Source organism: Capsicum annuum, chromosome 6 (genome assembly GCF_002878395.1).
Source record: "Capsicum annuum cultivar UCD-10X-F1 chromosome 6, UCD10Xv1.1, whole genome shotgun sequence".
NCBI classification, from domain to species: Eukaryota; Viridiplantae; Streptophyta; class Magnoliopsida; order Solanales; family Solanaceae; genus Capsicum; species Capsicum annuum.
The window spans coordinates 179,772,935-179,787,573 of record NC_061116.1 but is presented as its reverse complement, the minus strand read 5'-3'; the positions used below and the strand labels follow the sequence as shown (position 1 = coordinate 179,787,573).

General features: G+C 35.8%; 1 protein-coding gene across 1 annotated transcript in view; it reads left to right on the top strand.

Annotated features, from left to right (window-relative positions):
• Window positions 1–14,033, top strand: part of LOC107874889 (ubiquitin carboxyl-terminal hydrolase 3) — a gene marked incomplete in the record, with an annotated part of 17,138 nt that extends 3,105 nt beyond the window's left edge. The window contains 6 exon segments of the mRNA XM_047413566.1: window positions 6,402–6,513; window positions 6,949–7,007; window positions 7,092–7,166; window positions 11,545–11,593; window positions 12,554–12,630; window positions 13,704–14,033. Of these exon segments, the coding sequence (XP_047269522.1) occupies window positions 6,402–6,513; window positions 6,949–7,007; window positions 7,092–7,166; window positions 11,545–11,593; window positions 12,554–12,630; window positions 13,704–13,790 (459 nt within the window).
• Between the last annotated feature and the right edge of the window lie 606 nt (window positions 14,034–14,639).

The window sequence follows — 14,639 nt, the reverse complement described above, 5'->3', positions numbered from 1 at the left end:
GGTCATCTTGGTGGAACCATGGTAAGTGGTATTGAACCAAAATTCAGCCGAAGGAATCCATCTTGGCCATTGTTTTGGATGTGCTCCTGCAAAACAACGTAACTAAGTCTCCAAGGAGCGGTTGACAACCTCAATTTGACCATCTCTCTGTGGGTGATAACCTGTGCTCAATTTGAGGTTAGTACCGAACAACTTGAATAATTCTTGCCAAAATTGGTTGGCAAAAACCCGATCTCGGTCAGAAGCAATAGATTTAGAAAACCCATAATGCAAACGTACCACCTCACGAACAAATAGTTCAGCTACACTATTTTTTGTATATGGATGAGATAAGAGAAGAAAATGACTATATTAAGTGAAACAGTCCACCACAACCATAATAGTATCATGTCCCATTGCTTTTGGCAACCCGCTGAAGAAATCCATAGCAATATCCCAAACTTGTGTAGGAATAGGTAATGGTTGCAGCAAGCTAGTGGGACTAAGGGCTTCATGCTTGTTCTGCTTGCTATCTGCACAACTAGCCACAAAGTTTTGTACATCCCTTTTGATCCCATTCCAATACAACACTTGTGAAATGCACTTGTATGTCCGGAAATAACCTGAATGACCACCTGTAGGTGAGGAGTGAAATTCCCTGAGGAGTATAGGAATATGTAATGACAATCGAGGAAGCACCAACCGACTTTTGAAAAATAGGCAGCCATTTTTCAGGCCATAATTCAGTCGTGAAGCTGGATCTTGAAGCAAATCTTGTGTTAATTGACGGAGTTGATCATCTTGTTGAATTTCTGTTGAAAGATCATCTTAGGTACTACGGTGTAAAACAGAAAAAGGCATGAAATGAAATTGGTGGGACAAGGTATCAACTGCCTTATTTTCACGACCGGGACGATATTGAATCTCAAAATCAAATCCCATAACTTAGTGACCCATTTTTGTGCTCTTTGGCCATACATGCAAATCCATGAGAAGTTGGAGACTTCGTCGATCTGTTTGTATAATTAAATGTCTACCCATCAAGTAATGACGCCACTTTTGGATAGCAAAAACTATGGCCATTAATTCCCTCTCATATACTGATTTAGATTGAGCTCGAATTGAAAGTCCTTGCCTAAGAAAAGTGATGGGGTGTCCTTGCGTTAGGACAACTCCAATCCTTAACCCTGAAGCACCAGTCTCAACCACGAACATCTTTTTAAAATTTGGTAGTGCCAAAACCGGCAAAGTGACCAAAACCTCCTTAAAAGAATCAAAAGCTAATTGAGCTTCTTTATTCCAGCGAGAAGCATTTTTTAGCAATTGTGTGAGTGGCGTGGCTATTTTCCCATAGTCCCGAACAAACTTCCTATAGTAACTAGTGAGTCCCAAAAATCCCTGCAAACCTATAACATCTTTTGGACGTGGCCAGTTATTTATGCTTGTTATTTTGGCTGGATCTGTTGATACTCCACTTGTAGAAATAATATGATCCAAATACTCTAGTTGTTGTTCAAAATGACATTTCTTTTGATTGACAACCAAGTTATGAAGTTTTAAAATTTGTAGCACCTCCCGCAAATGATCCAAGTGAGTAGAAAAATTTGCACTATAAACTAATATGTCATCGAAAGAGACCAATGCAAACTTACGCAAGTAAGACTTATGAGAAATATAGGAGCAAAAAAAATATTGAATTGTTGTATCTAAATTATAACATTGAGACCCTATTTATAGACACTACATTATACTCGTTCTCTAACTGGGATACCGACACTACAATCCTTTTTCAAATATGATTTCATCTACTAATCCTTTTCTTACTCATATTCTAATACTTCCCCTCAAGCTGATGCATACAAGTCATAAATATTGAGCTTGTTACAAATGTAATTAATACGAGGACCAGTGAGGGATTGGTGAAAATTTCTACAAGTTGATCACTCGATTTCACAAATTTTGTATCAATATCTCTGGAAAGTATATTCTCTCTGACAAAGTAACAATCAATCTCAATGTGTTTAGTTCGTTTGTGAAGTACCGGATTTGATGCGATATGAAGAGCTGCTTGATTATCTCACACAAGTTCTATTTCACCAATTTCTCTAAATTTTAACTCTCTCAAAAATTGTTTAATCCAAACTAGCTCACAAGTGGCTACCACCATTGCTCGATAATCTACTTTTGCACTAGATCGAGCAACCACACTCTATTTTTTACTCTTTCAGGACATCAAATTACCTCCTAATAAAACACAATATTTGGAAGTAGAACGTCTATCACAAGGTCATCCTGCCCAAAATCAACGTCTGTATATCCAATAATTTGCTCATGCCAAATGCATTGAGCGTTATTCATCTCTTTATTGATGAATGCTAGTAACTTGTTTCTGTTAGGCAAATTATGCCATTTGGCCTCTCTGTTTTTTTTGGGTTTGCAATTAGTCGATGCTGGGCAATTGCTTACTAATATGCAGTTCTTGATGTAAAATTTTGTCCATCTATATGGAACCAGAGCCTTAGCAGTAAATATCCAAGCACAACACACAGATAAATAACACACTTCACTGTTATTTATTTCTGTCAACAGATAAAACAAGTTTACTAATAGACAAAAATATTTGAGAATAATAATACACCCAACAATCCAGGTATTTCGAGGAACCTTATCCTCCAGATTACTACAAACCCAGATTCTACAGAAGAAACTGCTTATCTTCCCTTTATAACCATCTTAACTTCTATGTAACTGCTAGGTAACGACTAGGAATACACACAAATAGAAATATTAAATAAAGTAGTAATATTCAGGCCTTATTTTCACCATTCTTCCTGAGTTTATAAACCTTAGTAACAACAGGTGTGACACCATCACTAATCCTAGGAAGTTCCCTTTTTCCTCTTTCTCTTTTTTCTGGCTAATATGCAATTCTTGATGCTAACAACTTGATTCTGGAAGTCAGGTTTGTAGTTGCTAGTGCTTGGTCTCTTTACTAGGGGTGTTCACGGTTTGGTTAAAAACCTAACCTAACCGCAAACCAAACCAAATCGATAAAACAATCGATGTTTAGTTTGGTTTTAAATTTTAAAAACCGATATTATTTGGGTTGATTATGGTTTTACTAAAAAATAACATATAAATAACCAAATTGAACCTATCAATTATATACATAAAATTTATAATTATTTGAATATAGGATGTTAGTTTTTCATAAATAATGATAAATATTTATGCCTTTTAAACATAAATTTGATTTTAATCTACTTGTTTCACATGCACTACAACATTTTTGAATTTCATTTCTTAAAAAATATGTCCAAACGCAACACTAGTCTAATTAGTTGTCTATATGTGGTTATGGAATATTGCCAATTTTACTTTTTCTTTGCTAAGACATTTATGTACTCTTTAATGATTGCCCCTTTGGAGATGACATAGAAATCACTCACCTGCAATATGCAGATGACACATTGATTTTCTGTGAAGCAGTGGAAGAGAACATTTTGATATTGAGGTCCATATTTATAATATTTGAAGTAGTTTCTGGTTTCCACATTAACTGGAGTAAGAGCTTCATCTACCCCATAAATGAGGTGTTGGAACTGGACAGTTTGGCAACAAAGCTTGGTGGGACAGTAGGGAAACTTCCAATAACTTGTCTTGGCATGCCATTGGGAGCAAACAACAAGTTTATAGGGATATGGAACGGGGTCATTGAAAAATGTGAGAAAAAGTTAACACGCTGGAAAAGCCAATGTTTATGGAGGGCAGGTAGACTTACCTTGGCAAATAGTGTACTAAATGCACTACCTGCCTATATGATGTCTATTTTCCCCATTCTTGCTAGTGTGATCAAGAGGATTGATAGAATTAGAAGAAACTTTTTCTGGAAAGGTACTGATGACAAAATTAAATTTGACTTAGTGAAATGGGAGGAGCTGACTGTGGGAAAGAAGGTATGAGGGTTGGGGATGACAAATATGAAGTTGCAGAACCAGAGTCTCATGATGAAAATGGTTGTGTAAGTTTGGGACAACTGACTACATGTTATGGAAGGATGTGGTTTGTGCAAAGTATGGGTTAGAAGATAACTGGGCAACTAACATGATAAATATTCCATATGGTGGCACAATGTGGAGAGCTATCAGGAACTTGTGGCCTGTGATGAAAGCAAAGATCAACTTCAAGGTATGTAATGGACAGATCCTTCTGACATGATCATTGGATAGGTCACACCCTTTTGAAACAACAATATCCAGATCTCTTCAGTTTATGTTTGCAACAACGAGCAACCTTAGCTAATATGTGGACTGGACAAGGTTGGAACCTAAATTTTAGAAGACATTTAAATGACCGGAAAGTGGATAGAGTAGCAACTTTCTACTTCACAATGGTAGCATTTAACAATCTGAATGAAGAAAGGGATATCATGGTACGAAAGGAAGAAGGGTCAGGAGTTTTCATTGTTAGTTCAGCATATAAGTCACTAAACTTATCAAACCACAGAGAAAAGAATTGGCCATGGAAGATTATCTGTGAAGACCAAAATTCATTACGAAGTGAATTGTTTCACCTGTTTACTAGCAAAGAGCAAAGGAAGCTGTCTTAACACATGAGAATTTCAACAAAATTGGATTTCATTTGTTCTCAAGATGCTTTCTATGTGGAGAGCAAAGAGAGACAATCAACCATCTCTTTTTACATTGCAAATGGACAGAGCAATTATAGAGAATGTTTATTTGTCTAAGGTAGATAAATTGGGTGAAACCAGGGCATTAGAGGTATTTTGAGTTCCTGGAACAATGATGGCAATGCAAGTTCAACGGAGGAATCAGAGATGTTTTGAAGACAAGCAAAATGACATTAAGAGTCTCAAGATGAACTGCTTAGCTTTGTTTTATTTTTGGTGTAAACAGGATATATTAGTGCAAACCGAAGACATTTTTGATTTACTAGACTACTTAATTGTAAGAAATTGAGAAGGAAGGAGGACTGATATAGTATGTAATACTTTTGAATAGGTACTACACCTTTTGGATGTAGTGCCTCTGTGGATATATATAGACTAACTGTTACCATCCTCAAAAAAAAAAAAAGATTGCCCCTTCGATTTTTTTAAAGGATTGACCATTCTATTTGAAGTTGTATTGCTTTTGTGAATATTAGATGTGTGAAGTAAAGAAACCTCTATAATTAGTCAAAAATCGAACCAAACAGAACTATGAACACCCCTACTCCTTGCCATCAGTTGCCAAACTCCGTTCTCTGTCTTGGATCGTATTATTTCGTTTGTTCCTTTTTTCTTACTTTCCTGCTGTGTACTACATTCTTCAGTTCAGTGAACTCTGGCTTTATCTTTATTGGTCCTTATCAATAGGGGTGTACAGACCAAACCGTCAAGTCAAACCGAACCGACGAACCAAACCAAACCGAGAAAAAAAACCGACTTATGATTTGGTTCGATTGATTTGGCGTTAGAAGAAAAAACCCGACCATTCTTGGTTTGGTTTGGTGTTAACCAAAAAATATTAATTATAATCTACTTTTTAAATATTTTTTCAACTAGTTTTAGTAATTTTCAATAATTTGAAAGTAGATGTAGATATATTAAGGGGATAAGTATGCTATTTCTGAATTTTGCCATATATATATTTAGATTTGGGCCTTTAAGTTGTAATATTTGTCCATTAGTTGCTAATTAAATGATCGAAAATCCAATATAAACTTAAAACTTAAACTTTTCACTCTTCATCTCACTTTTTAGTTTCAAGAGAGTTTTCCGCTCCTCATTTTTCATAATTATGATTTTTCATTAGCACATGAGTGAAAACATATTTGATCTAGTCTTCGATCCAATATAATTGTAAAAATTAAAGATATAAAAAAAACCCAAAAAAAAACTGAAAAAACCGACTAAAACATAAACCGAAAAAACCAATTTTATGTTGGTTTGATTTGGTTTGTAGTTTTAATAAACTGACATGTTTGGTTTGGTTTGGTTTATTTTTTAATAAAATCCGAACCAACCCGACCTACGTACACCCCTAGCTATCATGAAACCATACAGTGTGTCTAAGCTGTCCCTTAGACAGGTTGTTTGCTTAATGAGTTTTAGTGGACAATGGAAGGTCGTGTAATATGTGGCGGAAATAGTAACTTTTTTCCCTTGACTGGTAACAAGAACTTTAACTTATATTTAGATCGGTCTCATAATTCAGTCATTACTACAACATCTTTTTTGGGTCACTTCTATATCTCCTAATATTTGAAGATTTCAGTTGCCCCGACTCCTGAGATACTTGATAATCTGTTTCTTCTCCATTTATTTGACCGAGTTCTGTCGGAGCATTTGAGCGTTTCTACATTTATGGCTTATATCTGGCTTCATAACTCTGTAACTATTCTTGACTGGCTTCTGGCAGGTGCAGGATCCCAGTAGTACAGTTTACTTCATGAAACAAACAGTGAGAAATGCATGTGGAACAATTGGCCTTCTTCATGCTATCGGGAATCTCACCTCTCAGATAAAACTTAGTAAGCCATTGATGTTCCATATATCATGAACTGGTTGTCACCATGTAGGTTTCTACTCTTTGCATTAAATATGAACTATTAGAGGTGGAGTACTTTTGAGTTTCTGGTAGTATCATAACTGGATAGTTGCACAAAGCGTAAATTACTCTGCTAAGAGCTTGCTTCTTCATGCTATAATTGATGATTGTGTTAGAGGGGAAGGCTCTCAAGTTAAGTCATTATTTTTAGAAATGCCTAATCGGAGATGGGATCTTGAGAATCATTCTCTGAACTATGGTGACTACAAAAAGCTCTTTTATTATAGACATTCTTGTCAACTTGGAAGATATATTTTTTGTTTTATTTTTTACATGTTTACCTATTATCTTTTTCTTCTGCCCTATTTGCTTTTCCTTTTTCCCTCCGATTTTGACATGCTTTTTTTTTGTCCTCTAGCCGAGGGGTCATTCTTGGACAAGTTCTTTAAATCAACTTCAAGCATGGATCCTATGCAGGTATTAATTTTGGCTTCATTGCAGTTAGTGGCCAGTCACATCCTTCTAGTCATCAATGCTAATATATTCGAGTACAATTTGCAGCGTGCTTTGTTCCTTGAAAACGACAGGGAAATAGAAGTTGCTCATTCAGTGGCAGTTACTGCGGGTGAAACTGAGGTCAGAATTGAAAAATCTGTGTTTCTTGTACATGTCAAATATACACTCCTCATCCTAAATCTATTCCTAATCCAGAAACTAGGCATTTGTATGCAATCTGTTGAGAATATAATTAAATAATAGAAGTGCGCTCTCTCTAACAGCTTAAGCTTTTAGATGAGATGGTCATACAATTCCACACCATCCATTACCATTTGTGCCTTTCTTTCACTGAAAAGCTGCTCAAGTTCATCATACCAAATCTGTCCCTTGAGCTTCAATCTTTCATTAGCCGGTTAGTCCACGACACTTTTAGCTTCACAGAAATAATACTGAAGCTGAACATATTCGAACACCTTCAGATTGTCCTTAATGTCTTCAATTACTGAAAAAAGATTCATTTGTTCTTAATCATTCCTTGATGCACTTAAAAATAAACTGAGAATAAATGTTTTATCAATGTATTGATATATTAATTGAATCAATGATCTATGTATGCTCTTGACATTTTCTTGAAAGAAGGATAATTTTATATAGAGAATTGACAACCACAAAAGTGGAGGGTCTGATCTAGTGCAAACAACAACAACATATCCGGTGTAAACCCACAAGTAGTAGGGTCTTGGGAGGATAGTGTGCATGCATACCTTACCCTACCTTGGGAGGTAGAGAGGTTTCCGGCTCAAGGAAAAGCATAACAAAGTAGTTTAGGAAAAGAAATAATAGAAGTGAAGAAACCATGACAAAATAATAAAGATAGGATGATAAAGCATTTTGAAAAAAGAAAAGGAAGTATCTAGTATCTACAACAAAATAATACGATAGTTGAAGTACAAGAAACAATATATAGTAATAGATTTAAAAGAACAAGAAACTACAAGAGTAATACACCGCTACTGGTATTGTCTCCAAAAAAATTACCACAACTACTAGTATAGAAGGATAAGCGAGACATTTCTCAACTATCTACTAGCCGTCTGCCCTAATTCGTGCCCTCAAATCGTATCCAGTCTGATTACCTGTCTCCAATACTTCTTTTACCTACCTTTACCTCTCCTAAAGCATTTGCATCCAATCTCTCACATTTCTATACATGGACATCCGTGTATCTTCTTTTCACATGCCCGAACTATCTCAACCTCGTTTACCACAAATTCTCCTCCACCAGAGGTCCCTCCCACCTTGACCCAAATATTTTCATTCTAATCCTATCTCTCATAGTAATCCCACATATTCATCTTGACATCCTCATTTCTACAATTTTCATCTTCTGAACGTAAGAGTTCTTGACTGACGAGTACTCTATCCCATACAACATATTTGGTCTAACCACGCTGTACAAGAATTATGCAACCAAGTATGGTGGTATTCTAGTTGGTTGACTACCTAAACTTTCACCTATTTGGTGAAGGTTTGATTCTCTGTCTTGTAATCCCTTCCCTATTTCCCTTTTAAAAAAAAAAACGAAGAATGGTGGTACCCTCAAGCCTGGCGTTGCTTTTGTGGTGTGGTAGAAGCAACTTAGCTTTTGTTGATCTTAAGTATGTTTGTGGGTGAACAACTTTCAATATTTGGTTTGAGCTTTCATACATCTAGATTTCACGGTGTTCTCAGTTCGAAACGTTTCTTTGTGTTTTAGCTGCTACGACTGGCTTCTCGTATTCTTGACATAAATGGAATAGGGAGGCATGAAAAAAGTATTTGGATGTGTTATAGGAGGCTGGTACCTCTAAGCCTTCTGTGGAAATTGTGTGTAATACACTAGAGATTTTGATGGTTTGCAGTTTGTTGAAGGCCAACAATCTTCTTGTTAAGCTCTTGTTTGTTTAGCATGAGAAAATTCCAGCATGTTAGGAGGCTGGTACCTCTTAGCCTGGCAACTGCGTGCGATACAACACCAACACCGTTCTTATATGTACCTCCCATTTCTAAAAGTTAACAGGAGGAAGATGAATGGTTGGTATCAAGTTACCCGTGATAACAATCAGAGGATGATGTTCCTACATCTTTGAGTTCTCTTACGGAGCACCAATTGTCTATTGTACCTGTTTCAGCAAGAACACCGGTTGTTCAAGTTTAATTGAGAAGGCAAGTGACGGATGATTCATGTCCTACATCAGTTCCTTCGTCATCAGATCCTTCTCCACTTGATCCAAAAGATCTTGACCTTCCTATTGCTCTCCGTAAAGGTACACGTACTTGTAGGACTACATGTTCTATTGCTACTTTTGTTACGATCACTACTTGTCTCTAGTGTCTTGATTGTTGATTGTATCTCTAGGCTCCATTTTTGTACCAAAAAAAGTGAAGGCTTCAAATCATCCAGGATGGTCTAAAGCAATGCTTGAGGAAATACATTTCTTGGAGGAAAAACACACTAAGGATTTAGTGGATTTAAAGAAAGTATTGGGATGCAAGTGGGTCTTCACGGTCAAAGTTAATCCAGTTGGTTTTGTGGTTAGACTATAGGCTAAACTTGTGGCCAAAGGGTATGCTCAGACTTATAGAGTGGATTATTTAGACAGAGTCGTCACGGTTGCCAAACTTACTTCTGTTCACTTGTTCATTTCTCTAGCTGCTTCTAAGAATTGGCATTTGCATCAGTTGGATATTAAGAATGCATTCCTTCATGGTGATCTCCACAGAGGTATATATGGAGCAATCACCTGGTTTTATTGCTCAGGGGGATTATGGGACAGTCTACCATTTAAAGAATCATTTTATGGCTTAAAGCAAAGTCCTCAGGCTTGGTTTGACAAGTTTAGTGGGGTTGTTCTTGAATTTGGGGTAAAGAAGAGCAAATGTGACCACTCGGTGTTCTATAGAAAATCAATAGATATGTTGATGACATTATCATTACAGAGTTATTCGACAGGGATCGTCTTGCTCAAGTCTTTCTTGCTGACCAAGTTTCATACAAAAGATTTGGGCGGACTGAAGTATTTCTTGGGAGTAGAAGTCTCTAGGAACAAGGAATAAATTTTTCTGTCTTAGAGAAAGTATGTTCTCGACCTACTATCAGAAATGAGAAAGCTAACAACTAAGCCTTGTAGTACTCCAATGGTTCCCAATGTGCATATTGTAAAAAAAAGGTGATCTCTTTGATAATCCCGAGAGATATAGGAGGTTAGTCGGAGAACTGAACTATTTAATCCTGACTCGTCTAGATATTGCTTTTGCCGCAAGTATGGTTAGCCAATTCATGTCCACACCTACGGTCAAACATTGGGAGGCTTTGGAGCAATCCTATGCTATCTAAAATGAGCACCTGGACTTGGCATATTATATAGCAATAATGGACATTCTCGGACCGAGTGCATTGCTGATGCAAATTGGGCTGGGTGTAAGATTGATAGAAGGTCGGCTACCGATTACTGCGTCTTTGTTGGTGGAAACTTGATATCCTGGAAAAGCAAGAAACAAAATGTGGTATCCCGATGCAATGCAGAATCTGAAATATAGAGCTATGGCGTAGTCCACATGTGAGATTGCATGAATACATCTATCTTTTAACTGAAATTGATTTGAAGTATCATACTATCCCAATGACAGTAAACTTTGGTTTGATAATCCAGCCGCATTTCATATCACCTCAAATCCGATTTATCATGAAAAATCTAAACATTTTGAGGTTGATTGTTAGTTACACATGAGAAGATTCAAGAGAATCTGATTCCCATAGGCTATGTGAAGACGGGATACTAGCAGATCTTCAGGGATCTTTTTGATTATTTCGTTAACTAGCATAGCTATAAATGTATATGCATTTGTTCTATTGTGGAATAGAAGATATGAAAATTACTTCAATACTCTGTCCAATAACAATAACCAACGACGTTCTTCTTAGGCTTCGGCGTGTTTACTTTTCCTAAAGCTCACATTTTTATGGATTTGTGTTCTTCTGCTCCTGCAACTGAGAAATGTTAGAATTAGTTTTTTCTGTCCAATAACAATAACCAACAACCTTCTTTTTAGGCTTTGTCGCGTTTACTTTTCCAAAAGCTCACATTTTTATGGATTTGTGTGCTTTTGCTCTTGCAACTGTGAAATGTTAGAACCAAAGCTGTAGTTTCTGTTATTATGTAGCCAATATAGAGAGCGCTTAAGAGTTTTGTGTGAATTTGTGTGAATCTTAGTTGAAACTCTGCTAAAAACTTCAAACAGAAGATAGTTCTAATTTCTTAGAATATGATATAAGGAAGATGGGAGATAAAATGCTTTATGTTAAATTTTTTGGAAGATGTCATGGAGTTACTTTTCTATATTAGTTTATCCATTTAAGTGATAATCCTGGTTTAATAATAATCCACGTATATGACATAATAAATACATGTTAATATTTCTTTTTTGATGTTTTTTCATGTTTTATGTGTATCAATCTGATGAGTTCTTTCTGCAGGCTACAGACGATGTAAACACTCATTTCATCTGCTTCACCTGTACTGATGGTATTTCTTTGTCTATCACATTTCCTCGCAGTCCCTCTTCTTATACATTCAGTTTGTGTGATTCGTAAAGTTGACTTAAGCACTGTCTCTCTTTCCAAGTTTAAAAAAGAGTCATTTTTCATCTGCTTGGCATTACAAAATTTTTGCTAGACTGCTAGTATCTACTTGTAAGGTTGTTGATATGGAATTCCTGCACTTAAGTATCTCATTTAATTTACGTGTCACTAGCTATAATTTTTTTTGTAAAAACATGGAAACTTGTATCTGTGCAATATGTTTGCTAGATAAAGCACTTTCTTTAGAAAACATACTGTCGTCGCACCAAATTGGGGAGTTTACAGGACCGTCTCTCTAGAATTAGTAGCCTAGAATCAAATTTCAATAAAAATATTATCAATAAGTTCGAGTTTTTTTTTTGATTCTTACATACTACTTTTTTAGAAGACATTAAGCCTTTAATTTCACATAGTAATATTATTATTTATAAAAATAAGGACTAATTTTAATTAATAATATGTTAGTCATTTGTTTATAATGCATGACCTTGAATATTATTGTGAAAACTTTATTTAGTAATATGAAGATTGGATAAACAGTTCTAAAATATTTTAATAAAATATAGATAGTTTTCTTTCTTTTTTTATTTAATTTAAATTTTTTATCTTTTATATTTTATAATTTTTAATATTATTTTGAGTGAAATTAAAATCATAAAATTCATATTAAATTTTGAGGCCCAAAGCAAATGCTTTACTAGTTTTACCCTTAAACCACCCCTCGTGAGATCAAACAAATTGCGTCATTATTTTTTTCTGGTTCTACTTGTCATAAAAATGATGACCATTTCTTTGTCCACACAAGTTCAATGATACAGCGATTGTTGAACAGACAACTCAGTTTTGCTTGACCCAACTCATGATGAATGAAGAATTGTAAAGTCACAAGCTTGTCATGTTGCAGGACAACTTTATGAGCTTGATGGAAGAAGGGCAGGACCTATTTCACATGGTGCATCCTCTCCAGACAGCTTATTAAAGGTAAGTAATTACGTCCATGCTCCCGGGGTAAGGAAAATGTATTTCTGTCTAAGCATCAAATGATGGAGTCTGATTATTTTCTCGTGAAGTACACTTACTGATGACAAATAATCAGTGAATGTGGTCAAATTTTCTTGTTTCACACCCAGACCTAACCTTTGCGGCTTCATCTACAATTCGGAACTCTTCAGTACGTGTGATCAGTTAGTTGCTTTCATATTGGGCGTCTTTTATAGTTTTTCCCTTAATTTGCTTTAAAGATGTATAGAACTTTTTAATCTTGTAGAAATAAATTTTGATGGAGAAATTGAAAAATCAAGTCATACTTCACCTGTCCAAAATTGTCCTCCATTTGCATGAGATTGCTTATGTTGTCGGTTCCAAATCCGGGAAAGAAGTGTTTGATAATCAATTAGAGCTAGTCAATTATAATAATTTCTCACGATATTGAATATTAAATACGTGCAGTGTGCTCTCCTCTGTTAGAGCATTCATAGGAGAAATGGGTATATAGAGGATTCATATTGCCACCTCCTCCTGCTTCAGCATCAAGGCGTAGAAGTGGTTATACTGTATATGATGTTTTGACGATTTAGCAAAGCAAGTTGAGTCATTGAATTGTTACAAAGAACAATAGAAATGCCCTGTTACATTTTCTTCAAAAACTAAACCTCTTTATAATGCACGGTATTTAGGTGTCACAACAGGACATGTAAATAGATCATATAGGCAATATCAATTTGGGATTGCAGTTTAGTTTTTACTCCTAGATTAGACTTGGTGCTTTTTTCAGTTCTTTCAAACAAAAGTTCACATACTCATATATAACCACTAACTACTATACTTACATACTCTGTAAACTTAAATACTTTCTAGAAGTCCTTTTAAACAAGCTCCTATTTTCCGCATCTTACTTTCATCTTCCCGTCATGTCTGGTCCCCTTCATCTATCTCCCCCCCCCCCCTTCATCTATCTCCCCGTTGTGGTGCGAGAGTCATGTTACGTTAATGTACATAGGCAGCTGAGTCTTAGAAATATCTCTGTGACATATTACATTTCTCATTTATTACAGGATGCAGCAAAAGTTATCCAAAAGATAATCGAGAAAAATCCAGACTCAATCAACTTCAACGTTATTGCCATTTCAAAGAAAGTTTAGACCAATGCATTTGCGCAGAGGCAGAGGCTTTTATTTGCTGAGATGTTTAAACCCGAGTGAGACGCCAGAGATATTTAAACCAGGACGAGATGTTTAATCCAATGCTTCAGTGCAGATGAGATTTTAGCTTTCCATATTTCTGCTTTTCCAGTACAATAATATTTCTTTTGTTGGGAATGCATATATTCAGTACAATGTTTCCTTTGTTGGTCAGGCATATATCAATCAATTAGTTGCGAGAAATTAGTATTTTCACGATTGGTGAATAACTCGGCTACAGGTTGCAGTAGGCCACAATAAACTGTTGGCTGGCAAGGCATACATTTGCCATCAGTTTCGAGCAGTTTCGAGAAGTTTAGTAGGGAGGGATAAAGTTTAACTAATTTCGAAATTAAGTTAAAAGATGGAGCTTTTTCAATGGTTGGTTGGGACAAAATAACATGAAATAACTCAATTTCAGAATTAAATAAATTCCGAAATTAGTAATTTCGGGATAGCATATTTTCCAACCAAACAACTCCTTAGTAAACTCCACTTGTTTTCCAACTCGGGCTGTAGGCCAATAGACAATCTAGTCCTTTTGGTACGATACACTTTTTCACTGACAAAATAATTTCTCGTGCCACACCAGAGAGCTGCACAGTTGGGCGTTGCTTTCAACTAAAACGTTAAAAGGTATGGTCCGTAATTTTCAACTCAAAGTTAATAGGTATGGTCGTCAAGAAGTTGCAGATTTCATTCCTACCAAGAAGTTTAGGTATGGTTCATTAGTATTACGCGTAGAATTTGAAACATTACTCTTGCGATCTCAAACTACTCGAACCGGATCGGTGCATATCATTTGCATTC